At 32.6% G+C, this 18,483-nt stretch overlaps 1 protein-coding gene across 12 annotated transcripts in view; it reads right to left on the minus strand.

Annotated features, from left to right (window-relative positions):
* LOC128168023 (otoferlin-like) overlaps nucleotides 1-18,483 on the minus strand; it is an 86,779-nt gene that overhangs the window by 21,375 nt on the left and 46,921 nt on the right. For 4 of the 12 annotated variants that reach the window (XM_052834085.1, XM_052834092.1, XM_052834083.1 and 1 more), the window contains 14 exons: nucleotides 13,562-13,693; nucleotides 13,247-13,408; nucleotides 12,864-13,035; nucleotides 12,624-12,635; nucleotides 11,850-11,980; nucleotides 10,209-10,346; nucleotides 9,652-9,675; nucleotides 8,307-8,330; nucleotides 6,453-6,600; nucleotides 5,984-6,156; nucleotides 4,510-4,635; nucleotides 3,759-3,893; nucleotides 3,344-3,487; nucleotides 2,515-2,642 (listed from right to left, as the gene is read on the minus strand). In XM_052834085.1, the coding sequence (XP_052690045.1) occupies nucleotides 2,515-2,642; nucleotides 3,344-3,487; nucleotides 3,759-3,893; nucleotides 4,510-4,635; nucleotides 5,984-6,156; nucleotides 6,453-6,600; nucleotides 8,307-8,330; nucleotides 9,652-9,675; nucleotides 10,209-10,346; nucleotides 11,850-11,980; nucleotides 12,624-12,635; nucleotides 12,864-13,035; nucleotides 13,247-13,408; nucleotides 13,562-13,693 (1,649 nt within the window). Of the gene's footprint in view, nucleotides 1-2,514; nucleotides 2,643-3,343; nucleotides 3,488-3,758; nucleotides 3,894-4,509; nucleotides 4,636-5,983; nucleotides 6,157-6,452; nucleotides 6,601-8,306; nucleotides 8,331-9,633; nucleotides 9,676-10,208; nucleotides 10,347-11,849; nucleotides 11,981-12,623; nucleotides 12,636-12,863; nucleotides 13,036-13,246; nucleotides 13,409-13,561; nucleotides 13,694-18,483 lie in introns of all 12 variants that reach the window. The other 8 variants (XM_052834091.1, XM_052834087.1, XM_052834089.1 and 5 more) reach the window with 8 other exon arrangements.

Raw genomic sequence — 18,483 nt, forward strand, 5'->3', positions numbered from 1 at the left:
AAACACAATGAAATCGGAGGAGACTCTTTTGACGCAATTTTCCATTAAATTAAAAATGTGGGGGTCACCTCTGCCCATTCAGAAGAAAATACAAAGAAAAAGAAAAGGTTAACATTGCAGTCAAGGAATATGTCTTCCGTACTTTTAATCTATTCAAAAAATGAAATCCAAGACGGACATTTGATATAGCAATTTTGGTAGCGTCTTCAAAATATTGGTGAAAAATGAATGAAGGTTTTACTGAAGTAGAAAGAAATGTGAAATATTGGCCATGTAAGAATCTAGGGTCAAGAAAGTGGTCACATATAAATGATTGGACGGAAATAAAACGATCATCCACCTGTTGTTCATCACGCAATGTTAGCATCATACGATATCCGTAACCATACCAGCACCAGCCAAATGTACATATAGATTTCAGGGACAGCATTTCAAATGAAATCGTCATCATTGTTTTCTAACAAAATGGAGTGCTGATACAAGATGGTCGAAGAATATCGCGTTCATTGACTTGCCCCAATCTATTGTTGAGCACAGTAACATAGCCTTGTTTAACATTGCATTCAAACAATTGTATGTAAAACCTTTCCTGCATTTCTTTTCATCTTAAGCAGATCAAATTTTTCCTGTGTAATTGTAAAACATCCTTTCTATGGAGTGCTTTCAGTTTCTTGTGCAGCGATGCATTTCATAGTTCATATCAGAAGATAAAAATCTTCATATCTAACATTTAAAAAAGATCAAAAATACCATAAAATATACAAAAAGTCAAAATTTTATATATACAACCTTATAATGATTAGGTATTACTATTAATCAATCTTACGGAATTAATATAAAAAAGAACGAACACTTAATTCATACATTTATTTTTCTACACCACTGACAGCTTGATTTTTTCTATTAAAAATCATAAAATACAATAAAATTTGGCAGTCAAAAAAGATGGTGCTTAATAGAAATGAAATATACAATTTAAGAGAGCACTTATTCATATGGTGCATTTATTAATATTTTTAACCTTGATTTTTCAATGACATCCTTAAGAAACCAGTCTTAATAAAGATATTTTTAATTTCAATTAAAATTTTGGCTGAAATAAATGTTTAAATGATGTTAAAAGGCCCGAAGCATTCTGCAATGAATATTATATTTGTAATACCTTTAAAAAGTATGAACTTTATGTTACTGTTTATTATGCTATGATTTTACAAATTCATAATAATAATAATAAATCTAATTTTTAAACCTATAAATTAAATACATAGATAATACATGTACCAATAATTGAAGACATTCTTTCGATATCTCTATGAATATTTTCACACAATGTTTTTTTGTGATATTCTTTTTTTATTCTTCGAGTTTATTAAAAGGAGAAATTGAGGAACGTTGAGGTTAAAATAACAATTTCTGTAATAGCATTGGCACTGCTGGTATGTATAGCACCCCTGCTGTTAGCAAAACATCCAGTGCCGATCTCCGCTAATAATTGGACCAGGATTCTTAATATTCTGTGTTTTCTTGTACATTTCATTTGGGCAAGTCAATCAGATGTGTCAGATCTGTTTTTTAGAACAACAATTTGCTCTTCATTGCAAAAATACAAATCTAGGACGGGGATATATTTTCAACAGTGATTTTTGTTATGTCCAACTTTCTCAATCAAAATGAATTGCACTTCAAATTAATCGATAAAATCGTCAAATGAGCCATCACGGTGACAGAAAGGTAGCTTTCATAGCTCCAAATTCATAATTGATTATGATTCGTGAAATTTCATCCCATCGTGAATTATCTACGACAAAGATCGGGGATGCGAATGCACCGGCCCAGGTATCTATTGTGTTGTCAATATCTAAACTAATATATGGGGGCACGTGTAAATAATGTCACTGAAGTAACTAAATCAAGCGCAAAGATGCAGAGAGATATCCCACCCTTGAAACTATGACATAGTGTTTTCAGACATGTAGCCTGTTATTTGGAGGAGTGAATCTTCCCATTCAGCCATTAAATTTTTATCTTCTTTGAAGTGAACACATAAATCCCCGTCTCAAACTGGAATGGAACATGTTTTCTATCTACTGGACAAGACGAATTTTATGGGCAGTATTTCTGCATAGTTCACTGTGGCATATTACTGCAATTGGGAGTGTAAATAGGCTTAATCAAGCAGAACTAAGCTATTAAAATCCAATTTACAAAGTTAATTCAGTTAGAGTGGACACTCATTAATTGCAGATGTGTCCCGACCTTCAGAGTTCATTTTCGTGAGAACCAAAGTTAATATGAACTGACAGCTACACTTACTGAGAGAGAGAGAGAGAGAGAGAGAGAGAGAGAGAGAGATCAATCCCTTTTGTATCAGTATCAATTTGTGTTAATAAATAAAAATTAGGTACTCAATACACAATACCAAAATATGTTTTTACTCAGTTTCATTAATAACTCAAACGTCTACGAACATCAGAAGAGAGAGTAAAAAAAGTTAAAAATGAAAAATCCACTCACTTTCCGAACACAGGGTTAAGTTGTTTGGAGACATAATTTTCCTTGTCGTTAATGGTGGTGCCTCCGAGCTTGATCACTAAGTACGGGTCAGCTTTTCCATTTAAATCCGCTGGATGTAAATCATTTGCCTACAAGCAGAAAGTCTAGCCAGTTGGATACTGTTGTAAATCCATGAAAATAACACTTGATAAACTGAACGGATAATTTGAAGATCAGATTTTTACTCCTTATTCTCAAGTTGCAGCAGATGTACAAATTAATGGTCTAGCTGAAAATTTAGCTATAATAACGCAATTATTAAATCATTACAAGCTTATTTGTTAACAGGCTTGTAAATAAAAATTTTGCCATAAAACTTTGGTGATGATTTTTGCTCCTTAATTAGGCAACCTAATCACCATATATTCTATGCCAAGAAAGACAACTCCATTAAAGTTTTTTTCATCACTGAAAATTTTGTAATTCAATAGAAAAAATATTTATCATGGTGATACTGTGAAGAAATTTTTATTCATTGTGAGATCTCCTTGTTTGCAAATATTTCTTACAGCAATCCAGTCCTTTAATTTGTCTTGCATTTGTTTGAGATTATTTACAAAAAGAATGTTTGCAAAAACCGTTCAAAGCAAACATTTATATCCATCACTGGAAAATCTCAAAATAAACTTGAAGCTAATAAAATTTGATTTATGGTACATGTAACTGCAATGTACTTACTAAATCTTTTTTTTAAAATATGAGAAAAAAATTAAAAATGGTATTTGTGACACACAAAAAATCTGAAATATTGCACTAGCACATACAATTTCCTTTTAGAACTTATTCTCACCTTAACAATGTAGATCCTGACCAGTACTTTAATTGGGTCATTGCTAGGCAGTCCCTGAAAAAGACCACAGGTGGGGTCTCCTCCGGTGATGGTCGTGTCTTCAATGTCATCAGGGAGGGGGATCTTGTAGATTTTCAAGGATCCCTGAAAAACATCAACAGCTCTTTCATGTTCTGATAGCCAAGTTTATATCTTTGCCATATTATCATCCCAAAACTCATGTATTTTTTAAAAATAATTTTTTTGTAATGATAACCATAACTCCTTTATTCCAGTAGTATCTGACAACACTGAAGGTGGATATTGACAGGTTCTAAACTAATATTCAAGATATATCTTATAGATAGATAGATAGATAGATAGATAGATAGATAGATAAATAGATAAATAGATCTTAAAGCAAAACTTCATTTACCTTGAACTTTCCTACGATGCGACTTTCGTCCGTGTCCTCAGTTGCTGATTTCTTCCCCCTGTAAAGCTCGAAGGTGTGCAGCCAGTCCTTGAAGCCATCAAACTCAGCCTGAGCTTCCAACTCACTGGGGTACACCTACAAATAAAAACATCCACCATCAAGGTCCGTAACTATATAAGTACTCCACGACCAACTCTGCCCTTCCAGGATATCAATAATTATTCCGGTCAATGAAATCTGAATTTTGAAATGTTCCTGCAAGTATTTTTTTCTTTAAGATCATTAAAAGTACTAAAGAAGACTCAATTTGACTAATTTTCTTTCTCTTAAATTTATGTAAGTTTCTGATAATAAATAAGGTTTTAAACAACTATCTAGCATTATGGTACTCCAATACTTATCCTCAATATTTTCCAAGGAAATTCAGATTAAATACCATTTTAAGGGTATTCTTTAAAATTTAGTTTTTAAATCAATCAGTTTAAATTCTATTTTTAAAATTCTCTGGCAAGGAGTTGTCTCCCTGAAAATGTTAATATCAAAGCAAATGTCAGTATTTATTCCATGTATAGGCAAAAAAATCTTTCCTCCATGCAATTGCTTATGCTTGCCATTAATAAGAATTTGTCACTCAAGCAAGATACATTTACTAGCTGCTATATACTAGTACTTGGACAGCACACAACAACACAAATTATACACATGCAACTCGTGAAATCAGAATGGAGTCCACAAATCTAATTCCTCCTACCTTGAGCTCAGACTCAAGCTTTCTGAACTTCCTGGGGGTGAGGGGTTTTTTCTTGGCCTTCTTCTCAGACTCCTCCTCTGGCATCTCGAAGGCTGCATTAAGTAGACCAAGGCCTCCCTTGATGGACTGTCACACACAAAGACAACACTCATAGCATGCAGCACCACAACATTGAATTTGAACCATCATACCTTTGTTAATTACTTAATGTGATCTTTTCAAGAGACAATACAGCTCATTTTGCTCAAATTCCATGCAATGATAATTTTTCCCATAACTTAAATGAATTTTTTTTGCAAAGTTCAAAATATTAACTTTAAAGAAATTACGCTTTCTGAAATCTTAAAATTCTCAATTTATTGCTTAAAACCTAAAAGTTCTCAATTATTGCTAATCGACAGATTCGGCAATAAAAGGATCAAAAGAAATGGATACAAAACACAAGTGTGAACTATATTTTTGATATGAGTGCATCGCTTAATATAAGAATATTTAACTAACATCTAGATCCGCAGGGTATTTCCATTTCCCTTCTTTGCCGGGTGCCTCATGTGAAATAACGTCTTCAGATTGTACCAAGTGTAGAAATTTCTTACGATGCTTTATTACTTGTCATATCATGATCCTTATCGTTCACGAATTATTTTTACAACCCATTTATTTCTATAAAATTACCTCCAATTCCATTGACAACTGCTTTCATTCAAAATCATGTGATATAAATAAAATTTCAAAGTCCATGTTGATATGATATTAATTTTGAATTCCGGACCATCTTTAACGCCCAATCACGCGCGCGGGCTTATTAAGAGATTAAAAAGATTCAAACTTTCAGTACATGCAAAACTTCTATTTCTTTTAATGAACTGAGTTGAAAAAAAGAAACAACCAAGACGAGGAAAATGAGCTGTATAGTGTTTCTATGTTTCAAGCAATGGTTTTAAAAACTGAAATGATGATAGATTACTTTTAATATATTAACTGAACATTTTCCATTTCTGTATCAGACCTCTAAATTTCGTCACTAGCTTAAAATTCTTTACTTTATAAACATACCATTATAATTCTAATAACTTTTATGAAGGAATTACAAGATATTTTCTTACTGGAATCTTAGATACCTAATAAGTTAATCAAATTTCACCATTTGGATGAATTTTCCTTAATGAAGTCCAGTACTAAATCGTTAAAAATAAGTATATATATGAATTTGAGCAAGCAGATTAGATTTGAATAAACTTTTAGTTTAGTTTTGTTTGCAGGTTTTATCAAATACTTTTTGTTGGATTATTATCAAATACTCAGATTTACACAAAGCATGCTCATATTTTTGCAACTCTGGTGTATCTTTTCATCAATTTCCAAATCTAGAAATCAACAAATGAACAAACAGCTAACAAATATCTCTAATTCATGCTTCTGTACAACGATTACAACGTGCCTCCACTATGGCTATATAACAACACTGATTTACCTTTAGTTGTGCGGTGGTCGGTGCATTCGATTTCTTCTGCTGGGCTTTGGGTGACAGTTTGCTGGCCAGGCTAACAGCTTTGGCCGCCCCTCGGAACGTTTTCTTCTGTTCATCCTGCTTCTCCATTTGTTTCTCCAGCTTTTTGGCTTCTTTGGGGTTATAGTCTGGGTCATCTACAGTAGGTAATGCAACATGATTTTTTATTTTGGCATCACAATTAATCTGCCATTTGCACTAAATAAAACTTTTTACAATAAAATAATCATTTAGAATTTCTTACTCTGAGCAGCCTTTAATTAAACCAAAAATTATGAGGGAAAGAATTTCAACTAGTTTCTGAGATTGGAATTTGGAATGCAAAACTTTGAATTTTGAATCAATATATTTTAAACTGATTTTTAAGGTACATTTGTTGACACTGCATGAAAATCAGCAAAAAATTCAAACTGTAATAAGAGCTTTGATCTACCATCGGTTTGGTTTTGTGTCATGTTCCCGCCAGTATTCCCCCCACTGATGGCTCCATACGGAGTCAGAGACCTGGATTCAGTGGGGTTATCCATGTTGTTGTAAATATCCAGATTGTCAAAGTTATCTTCCCTGTTTCTTTCATGCTCCTTTGAAAAATAGAAAAAATATTCTCAATGAGTATCAAGATAATGAAATAAGGCATATATAAATTCTGGTCATTTAATTCAAGATGAGAACAAATGCAAAAGAGAACTGTGAAGATGGTAGCCATATTGGTATCTACATGACTTGCAGTTTGACCTCAGAATGAAATGGAAAAAAAAAACTTGTTATTTTTCTTCTAAGATTATTGCCAAAATGAAACCAGAAATTGAGAGCTTTAGAACAGTTCTGAAAAGAAAGACAATATTAATTAAAATAAAAATACTAGTTTAGAAACAATTATTGGGACAACAACATTAAAAGATTGGAAAAATACTATGAAAATTACATTCAGATTAATTAAATCAACAAAAGTTTGAAGCAAACAAATATCTAGGCTATATTTAAGCAGAAAAAATAAAATACGGTAAAAAGTTTGGTGTTGAGGATTTTTTAAAAATATAAATGTTCATCCTTATACTAAATCAACAAACTGTGTCAAGGTACCCTCTCTCATCAATATAATTGGTGCATCATTTTGCTAACCAAAATACAGTTACTGGTATTTAAATCTTGAGGTTTTCAGTTGGCATTTAGAGGGATGATGCCATATGATGCAAAACATTATTTTGTATTGATATATAATTAAAGCACAAAAAAAGATTTATATTTAGCAGAGTTAAGCATTAATTGAATTTCACATGCATAAAAAAATGTTAAGTTTGAATTTTTTAATTTTTGTAACCCTAAATTACTGTAATATTGTGAACTATTTTGTCAGTATTGTTTAATTAAATTAAACCAAAAGATTAACCAGGTATAATTGATAAGTAAATGCTGTTTTGTTCTCTGTTTAAAATTATTTTTAAAAAGTTCAATTACAATTGTTCTGAATTTTCTTAACTTCTAGGTATTACGCATGGTAGAAATCTAATAAAAGAACTCCTAACTATTATTACAGAAAACAAATATGAAACTTTGAAAATCTCTCTCAAACAATCTGTGTCTTATTTAAAATTTCCCATTGTGCAGTATCAGCATTTTCAGCAATAGCTTCAACGATTTTCCACATTTCTGAAATATATACTAGCTACATAGATGCATCTCCATGTAATCATTATATAAGTAAATCTATTTGTTTAAATTCAAACTGCAAAATACCATAAACGTGCAACAAGATTTAGTCATTCAGTTTGGGCTGAATCCTTTGGATTATTTGTAACTGGTATATTTTATTGAGCAGTTTCAAGATACCATACTCCAAGGTCCCTGCATGTGAATTTAAATGAAAATTATTTTTTTTACCATATGCTATAGTTTATTCTTAAACATAATTCTCTTAAACTCAATAGATCAATATTTCATGAGGATCTGCATGGATCATTGGAATTCCAACTTGTCATCAACAAAGCCAAGTGGGTGGAGGATTGAAAAAAAAAACCCAGTAGAAACCCCGGGTTTGAGTCACATTTGGAGCCAATATTCTCATCATCTATGACAAAAAAAAAACCTGAATGTAATTAACTAACTGAATAACTTAGTATGTTAACAAGCCGAATAACTTAGCTGTGTGTGTCACTTAAGAAAGTAACTATCGGTGAATAGTACGTATGTTAATTCACACAGAAAATTAGGTTAGTACGTCTTGAAGTTTTCTAAGAGTTTGTTTACAGTCCCAGTAATCTACACAATCATTGTCATAGTTACGCACCCCTTTATTCACAGGTTTTTTCTTCTACAATGCAACAATACAAATAGCAAAATGAAAAAAAAAACAATTGTTATAAAGCCTTAAAGTGATAAATGTGAAATATTTACGATATCATCTAGGTAATTTCATGCATTAATTTAGCAAGAGCAGGACCATCATTAAATTCACCACATTAAACAAAAATAATGGTACTATAGCTAACTTGAAAAAAATTAAACTTTTTTGATAATATTGAATGTTTATTCTTATGTCATGAATTTAGTTGTATATACATATATATATGTATGTCAAATAGAGATGGTATAGATGCTTTGGCGAAGAAATCAGAAATTGAAAACAAGTATATACAGTATCAGTCCAAGATATTTCCAAAATTATCAGCTGAGGATATGCTAAAGAATAATGTGCATTTTGTAACATTAAAAGCTGTTTCTGTGACAATTCGACCTTCTTAAAATGGTTTAGTGATTCAAGTTTGCAATGATCAGCTAAATTTTCAAAACAAATATGACCCAGCTTTGAATGAAAATGAAAATGTATTTTTTTTAAAAGAAAGCATCAATTATGTACAAATGTGAAATACCGGTGATTCTTATTATTTACATTGTGGTGATTTTAAAGACTCACTTTGAAGTCATTGACCTTTTGACTTGCTAAGCTTGAATTTCAGATTTATTATAATGATGAATTTAATAAGCTGTCAAAATATAGTAAACAATGACTCTAAGAATTGTATCGTTATACTCATATTGACTGATAAAATAAAATGAACCCCAAGACTGATGATCAACATTATATTCATACAAATATGATTTACATTTGGTTATGTATGTACTGGTCGATACAATATGAGAGGTACAAATTAATACTTTAGAAGCATGTTCAATACATTAGATGTATGTTGTCAAGTCTGAAACATGTCAGGCTTCATAAGAGAATCGGAAATGGTGGTTTACAAGTAAATGGTGAGAATAATACATCAATAGTCACCAAAGACCCGATTGAAAGAGATGGAATACCCTGACTTGTGGACACCACAAATGAAGCCTTTCAACACATACATAAAAATGTATACATATATACATGAATAATAATTACAAACAGGACAATAAAGTCACCATAGCTAATGAGGGGGTATTCCAGTGATGATACACAATCCACCAAAATGTACAACATGGCAAAATAATAAGAAACGGTACATATATAGGCACATGATGCTTGTTCCAGCCAATCAAGAATGAATATTGTGCGCGGCAGAAAGTGCCATGGAACCAGAAACATTGATAAAAAAGAGACGGAAAAAAAAATAATCATAAAAAACCATCACCGGGTGGAAGCTGGTTACCTGGTTGTGGAAAGGGTCTGGTTCCTGTGGTTACAATTAGCAAATAAATAGAATTACACAACAAAACAAAATTTATTTCCCATTACAATATTCGAATTTAAACCTATACTACATCATTTTTCAACATTAAAATTTTATGAGCTTTTGTTTTGGGCTTATTTTGCATGGGGAGGCAAGATGATCATGATTTTAGTTTCTTTCTAAAGGAACAACACAATTGCAAGCTCAAGCTTGACATGCAGATGGTCCGACTTTGCCACTATATATCATCTACTGGGTGTGCTTTAGAAGGGTAGGGACATGCAGTGACTGTATAGAAGCAGCACACAGCTGGGGATGACATCACAGGGCGTCTGCTCACACCTACTCCCTCTGGTGGGCAAACCAATTATACACCCTGCTACTCGTATCTACACGTAATTTGTAGACAGGGTATTTCTGGTTTTAGCTAAGGACAGCTTTGATGCTTTTTACACACAATACTTAGAAACATAGGGTCAAAATATTTGACAAAACTGGTTGTCAAGTTACTGTGTTGTCATGGAAACCACACCTACCCTGATAAGTGTTTCCACAGAAGCGAAGTACTTGCTCCACCAATCCATGCTGTCCAAATCCATTTCATCCTCATCATCCAAGGAGTCTTTCTTTTTTCGACGAGCATTTTCCTCTGTTTTCTTTAGTTTTACATTAACCTGACAAAATATATGAAAATGAAATTCAGAATTGATTAATGAAAAAAAAAATGTCATATCTTTAAAATGATTATATTTTTCCATAAATCATCTACTCTACCTTTATGATTAAAAAAATTTCATTCAACCAATTAAAGTTAATTGTAAAATGCTGATCTTATGAATTCCTTTACTATATCAATTTTACGACAAGCCAGTTTATCAATCTACAGGAGCTAACAAGAAAAGCTACTTTCAGCACATACTTGTATCCCTACAAACTACTGAAGCTTAAAAGTAACAAAGCAAAAAATATATTTCACTTTTGATAGATCATATACTATACATATAGTATATGTACATGCTATCAGCTAATAATGGACATTGCTCAACACAATGTCTACAGAATATGTCAGGATATATATATATATAACATGGGGAGTAAAATTAAAAACAAAACTCAATTCATGGACCAAATTACAGGTGATCTAAATAAAGTGGCAGGACTAAAAGTGAGCTAACATTGGCACACATCAAAAAAAAACATACCATTTCTAAAGCACAACAAAATCAACTCCACAAGAATGTCAGAATGATCAATTTTTGTTTTTAATTTTTTAAAACTATACATGAAGTGATGGTGCCCAATATGTCTTTCAAATCTTTGAGACAAAACCTGGACAAAATTTTCAAACAAGAAGAAGGAAAACAAGTCAAAAATCAAAGAAAAAATTGATTTGAGTCAAATTTCGCAAATTTTCATCTCCATGGTGGTCTCAAATATGTCGGAGAAATATTTTAATTAACTGTTGAAAGAGGTTGAAAACTGAAAACTGGAATTCTAGAAAATAAGCTAACATGACACCAACTAATGGCAAATAAGCATCCCTTGATGCAACCTCTAGACAAAGGAATCATATGGTTTAACATGTAATTATAGGATCAAAGCTAATTTGAAACTTTCAACCTTGGATCTGTGGTTCAGAATTACAATTTAGACTCAACATCTTTACTCCACAGAAATCTTGCAGTTGAGGGACTAGACCTCATTTATCAATGATTTATAGCTGCATCAGAAGTGTGGTAGTGAGAAATCATGTAAAGAATGGATGAAGGTAAGACATTTGTGAACTAGGACTTCACATAGTGCTTTAAGTACTAGATCTAACACAGGTGTGAGGAACAAAGAGTACTGCTCAATTTAGTACTACTATAGATCTAACACAGGTGAGAGGCACACAGAATACTGCTCAAAGTACTACCTCCAACACAGTTGTGAGGCACAAGGGTACTATTTTAAGTAGTAGCACTGACACAGATGAGAGGCACACAGAATACTGATCTAAGTACTATAGATCTAACACAGGTTAGAGGCACACAAAATACTATCTAAGTACTAGATCTAACACAGGGTGTGAAACACACAGAGTACTGCTGCTCAAAGTACTAGACCTAACACAGGTGTGAAGCAGTGGGGCACATTACAACAGCCAGGTGTTGGGGCTTCCACCCTCCACTCTTTACCATGTTAAGTGTTACAGGAGAATCTTTTTTAATTAAGGGCATGTTCTCATCAAGTTTGATACCCACATCTTCAACCTTGACAGTTCCCATCGGACTTGTCTCTATAATCTTTGGAGCATCCGGATCCTTCCCTGCAATGGTTCACAAAAAATACATGTCATTAAGGCAGATTCTACATTACAACACATAGCATTACAAACTTCATTTTTCAATGCCGAAAGATCATTCAGTTAATTAATACCAGACATAGTTATGTAGACAATCATTCAAAAAAGAAATTCCCATTTTGGAGTAAATGCAGTAATGACAAATTTCTCGAAGAAATCTAAACAACCACATACGACCAGCTGAAGTCGTAATATCAGTTTTGACTGAAATTCCAGTGCAAATTTTCCAATCGCCAAGCTTAAATGGATGTTTGTGCAAAAATAAAGTCCAGCAAACACCACTAATCTTTTTCTCAAATTTCTTAGCATGCATTTCTAAAAATAATATTAGCTTAATTCCCTTTTTCAATTTTAATATACCTGATGATAAGTGTATGTATACATGATAAATATGTTTTATTGAATGCATATGAAATAATTGGTATAAATATCTGAAAACATAGAGAGCAACTGGTTTAGCTTTGAATATATTAGTTACTACAAACAAATTATCAGTATTCCAAAAAAAAAAAATCCAGTGTACCATCTTGTCATTAGTTATAATACAGACATGAACTATGGTTATAATGATCATGCAATATATCATAAATATTCCACATATTCTTACCATTTTCATTCTCTAGAATTCACAAACGGTAAATTTCAGATAAAAAATTATCATTTTCAAACAATTCTTGTGTAATGTATCAAACAGAGAACTAAAGTTTATAAATTACAGGTAAAGCTAAGCGATAACTAGCATATATACTATCAATCAAGGCTTCCTTTTTAGGGTATGATGGAATAACATCAACAAAAATGTTGAAATGAAATAATTATTTGTCGACCCTTTTAACAATCTATTTACCTGGAAACAGCTTCTGGAGGGCAGCTTTGGCTTTCTTGGTGGTAGGGACATACATGAACTTGTGGATCGAGTTGATGACATGGGTACCCACTAGGACATAGCGACCAAAGTTCCGACAGTCCACACAGCGTATCGTTATCGGGGGACAGTACATCTCATTCTCTGGCAACTCCTGTTAATTCAATAAAAAAATATGAAGATATTGCCTGTATTCTTTTGTATCTTTACCATTACTATTTGATTATAATATGATTTTAAAAATGTGTTGCAGAGTTTGATTTTCAACTCCACATAGCGAGTGCATGCATATCAGTAAAATTGTTTCAATCACGAATGTCAACATTACACATCTATAGTAAAATTCTAAAATCCTCTATACTCACCACATCAAAGAACTTGACAGGGGTTCCAAAGTTAGGATTTTTCTTGTAGTTTTGGATTACGGATGAAGCCAGGACATGACCTGCACACTCTATATCAATCCGAGGCTTATCCACTGACGTCAGCTGTACCCGCTTCAGATCTCTCACTCCCCAGAACAGAACCTGTGGACCAATCCATTCATCACAGGATTAATTAACAATCAACAGCACTTGCATTGTAGCCTTTTTAAGATAAGTTCAACAGATTACTTTGCTGTAAGGCTGGGATTTTCCCCCCTAAATTCTACCATCAACAAAAATTGTATAAGATCATACCTCAATCCTGTGTTTACTGAGAATAGGTCTGATCCCTTTAGGAACTGGCATGATTGGCCCTCTATCTCTGTCTCCTGTTGGGAGTTCTAAGGGAGGTAAATCCTGTCCTGTCATCTCTCCAAAGGGAGCTAACTGTTTGTGAAAAGAAATATGATTCATACCTTGGGACAAGGATGGCCAAAAATAAACAAAATCTTATTTGCAATTATTGTTAAAACCTACCATACAAAAATTGCCATTCTTGCAAAATATATACTCACACGTGCATTCATGCATGATCTAAAACATTTTGTGGCTGTGCAGTACATTTTTCTCTCACCTATATACTAGCTTTGATTTACAATCATTGTTTTAGTTGTACTACCACTGTGAGCTCAGAGAAGAAAAAATTACTAGTTCATATACACTGTTCTGACTACCAAAAATTACTTCAGAATTTAAGAATTATTTGGTTAATGGACATTTATAATGGACGTTTATAAAAATACCTATAAGCAAAATGCACTATCTCTGAGCACAAGACAGATTAAAATTGAAATGAATGTACATATGTAAAAAGTGTATGAATGTATTTTAATAATGAGGTGCAAAAATCATTTTTTATAAAAAGGATGATCACCAAAAATGCCCACAGACTGTGGGAAATATATATTTAAGAAAAGGTGCCAAAATAATGTTGTATAAAAAAAAAGATGGTTATATATTCTGAAGTCACAAGATACTAGCTCCTTTAAATTTTCTTAAAGTTTCTTTAGCAATTAAAGGATGTATATTGACAATGAGTTGTATCTCGACTTGTGTCAGTGAGGAATAAAAAAGTCTCAGGGGAAAATGTTTTAATCAGAGTTTGGTAACAGAAAATGTTTTAATTAGATTGAGGCATCATGCATCATGGATACAAGTGCAGGATAATAACAAGAGGGTCAAATGAAGGTTGCTCATTCACAGACCCCATGGGTTTCTTATAATTGTGCATAAAGAAATCAAGTCAAGATGTTTAAATATGCTTCGATTTCTCCACTTTTTACCAAAGCAATTCACTTTTCCATGTCCATAATTCTACATACCCCTGTTTAATGATTATGCTTCAAACAATTATATATATACCTAATGACACCCAGTGCTATATTACACATTATTAATATAGAAAAGTACAGAGTGGTTATAAGCTGCCATATTTTTGTTGTTTGTAATTAGTTACAAGTATAGTCTGAAATTTATATCAAATTAATAAGTTTGTGTTCTACTGATACTAATTAATTGATGTTAGTTTTAGAATCTACCACTGTGACGTAATATACAGACCCTGAAACGTGCTACTACACCAGTTGCACGGTTCGGTTCATTACGCTTTTTGAACGGTACGGTTCGCTTTGTGAACGGTACGGTTCGTTTTGTGAACGGTACGGTTCGCTTTGTGAACGGTACGGTACGCTTTGTGAATGGAACGGTTCGCTTCTTGCACGGTACGCTTTGCTAAAAATAGCTGCACGCTTTGTGAACGGTTTGCGCGCTTTATTAATGAGGTAGGCGTGGCCTGAACGCTTTGATTTTTCTCGATATAATTTTGTTTAAATTTTGCCCGATCTACTTCAGAAAGGTAGTACATGTAATTATGACAAGAATTTTTCTTTATTTATATGATATACTTGTATTACAAAAAAATTTTCAATTGATCTATTTCAAATCAAAACTTCCATCCGTTTCCCGGTTTTTGATACGTTGCGTGAAACGTATACTCAGTGACAACCGGGAGGCGGAGGTAATTTTAATTTTGATCAGTCTGTTATTATAAGTTTTTAATTTAGATAAATGTAATCATTAAGATAGATTAAAAGAACTGTTTGACTTTAATCCGATATATTTTTGTTAATTCAGCGAGCTGTCGATAATTTTACAAAGCATCTTAAGTTTTTACTTTTATACATGTATTTGAGTTGAAGTCAATAAATATTTCTAATCAATTTAAAATTGCTATGAAAAATTGCCCCGACTTTATTCCGATATTTCTTTAGTTTCCTTTATCGTTGTCTTGATTCTCGGCTAGTTGTTATTATTCATAATTCGTATAATCATTCTTTATTGCGTATTACTGTAGTACTATTGTCGATCGCCGATTGCTCTAGTGAATAGACGATGTAAAATTAATGATAAGACAAACAATGAATTTCAGATAAGAAATCTTGAATTCAACTGTTATATAGTTTTTTGACACGAATTTTTATTCATTTAAATATTGATTCTATGATTTTCTGCACTTGTTCGTTTACACAGATCATATCTACATGTAACCCGTCATCGCTTCTCTTATCTGAACTAAGATCGCGTGTATAGTCAAAATATGACTATTAGTTTTTGATTTTCCGTTAAAATATACATGTACATGTAACAAATCTCTTACGATATGTACACAACTGGATATACACAACAAGTCAATAACTTTTATATATATATATATTGGCGATATTTATCATTCTGTTGAACAAGTGTCCGCTCTTCACTGTGTGCATGCGATTTAGCTAACGTTTTACAAATGCTGACTAACCTGTTCATATTTTATTTACCTTTTTACACACATACTTGTTGTAAACAGGACACGAAAAAATACCCGGTAATCAACAAATGAATGTTAAAAGTGATAGATATATAAGAATTTATGTAGTAACAAAAATAATACGACAGCGAGGGAAAACGACTCTGATCGCCAGTACATGAATTATAATCATGAAATCGGAAAGAAATTATTTTGAATAATTTAAAATAAGAACACTCTTTTAAATAGGGATTTAAGATAACATAAAACAAATTTCTTCTTGCCATATAGGAGGAGCCAAGTAGCACGCGGCACATGACGTGATCTGTATTGTTACACTTAAACTGATTGACAGGCGAAGCACGTCGAGTCCTGAGATAAAATCCCGGTCAAATGACCAACTATAGCAACCTAAAGCGAAATAATTAAGTTCAGTGATAAAACTTTAATTTAAGTACATTGTATTATAATCAAAACACAACACAAGCTCTCTCTCTCTCTCTCTCTCTCTCTCTCTCTCTCTCTCTCTCTCTCTCTCTCTCTCTCAATCTGAGGGTGTATGTGATTGTGTGAAAACCATTTGTAATTATTAGATTTTTATTTGTATGAATTGAATTCATTTATTTTAGACACATGGTTTTCACAACGATTTCAACACAATGACTAGTTTTTACAGTGGACGATGTACATATAGATTGATCTCGACGGTTAAAATTTCGACGCTATTTCACATCACAGCATATTAGATTGAAAATAAATTTTAAAAGAGCTGTGTTTGTGCTTACATGTACTTGTTGTATCATTCAACTATTTATGATGTAATTAATCATTTTTTGGTACATTAATGTACCCAGTAAATGATATTTTTTATCGCAAGTTAATATGTGAAAATCCCGCATGTATAGAGTCGCTGAATTGTTCTACGGATCCACGCGCCGATAGTCTTACGTGTAGTTGTTTGTGTCCATTTCTACAGACAGTTCTTTTGTTTTATAGAGATTAAGAAAAGCAATGAAACTAACAAAGTAGAAGTAAGATATATTCAGACTATACACACGACAGATTGTGATGAGCTACCTAACACGTGTCCGTGGAAAGGTGTGAATACCGGCATCTCGTGTACACCTGTTTAAGCGTCCAAATATACAGAGTTACTTGTGAAGTACAATAACTGCTAAAAAACAAAGAAAGACAATAACACCTATTGTGTATAGAACCAAAGATCAGCTTCTGTACACGTGTTTCGCACGAGTGATTTTTGTTCATGTGAAATCACGACGCCATTACCAGCTATGCAGGAAATAAAGTTGAAATCAATAATATAGAATGCGTGAACTTTTTTCCGTTCAATGCTTGCATTTAATTTACTAAGATTTTGTACATGTATTTATTTACAATTTATCATATGAGTGATTTTTTGTTTATTTATTGGTACATAAATAGCTCAAGAACAAATCACTCGAGTCACCGGTAATATGTGGTCGTCATTCACTACAGCACATATATTTAATTTGTTTAGAAAAAAAGCATATGACTTAAATTGATTTGAATTTTGATAATATATCAATTGACTAATAAATATATTTGGTAAATTAATTTGAATTTATCTAAGAACAAATTAATTAAAAGATACCCATTTACGATTACAGATCACAACTTCACGTTGAAAGCCCCGACAATTTTCTGGATCTGCGTAACTTAAGTCGACATTCTTTTTTTTTTTATTTAAAAAGGATATAAAATTATTTATATTTCAACCTTTGTTTAGTCATAGTGTATTTATTTCTAAACATACGCTACTTTTTTAACGTCTCGGTAACGATCTCTCTCTCTCCTGAGAATTCCAGTCTGTACCCAATGTTTCAAACATTTCATAAAAACAATCAAAATAGTATAACCACGACTTGTGTTAACGTTAATAGTTTACAGTGTTTAAGAAATCGGTGATGCAAGTTTTGTCGAAAAACAAAGAAATGATTACGGTCTAAGAAAGGAAATATTTTTGTGACTGTTTTAATAAGAATAACAGTTTTAAATCTTTGTATGTGTTAATCTAATCCGTATAAAAAATCTAGCAAAATATTGAACTTATCTGGTCAGCGATAATATCCGTCCGTATTCATCGAAAAACATTAGGTCAATAAGCCATATATGGAAGTTGCACGCTTATTGCACGGTACGGTACGCTTTTTTGTCCGTTTGGAGGCGGGTCTTGCATAAATTATCTTGCACGCTTTTTGCACGGTACGGTTCGCTTTGTGAACGGTACGGTTCGTTTTGTGAACGGTACGGTACGCTTTGTGAATGGTACGTTTCGTTTTGTGAACGGTACGGTTCGTTTCTTGCACGGAACGGTACGGTTCGTTTTAGAGGTGTAGTAGCACGTTTC

This window comes from Crassostrea angulata, chromosome 10 (assembly GCF_025612915.1).
Source record: "Crassostrea angulata isolate pt1a10 chromosome 10, ASM2561291v2, whole genome shotgun sequence".
NCBI classification, from domain to species: Eukaryota; Metazoa; Mollusca; class Bivalvia; order Ostreida; family Ostreidae; genus Magallana; species Magallana angulata.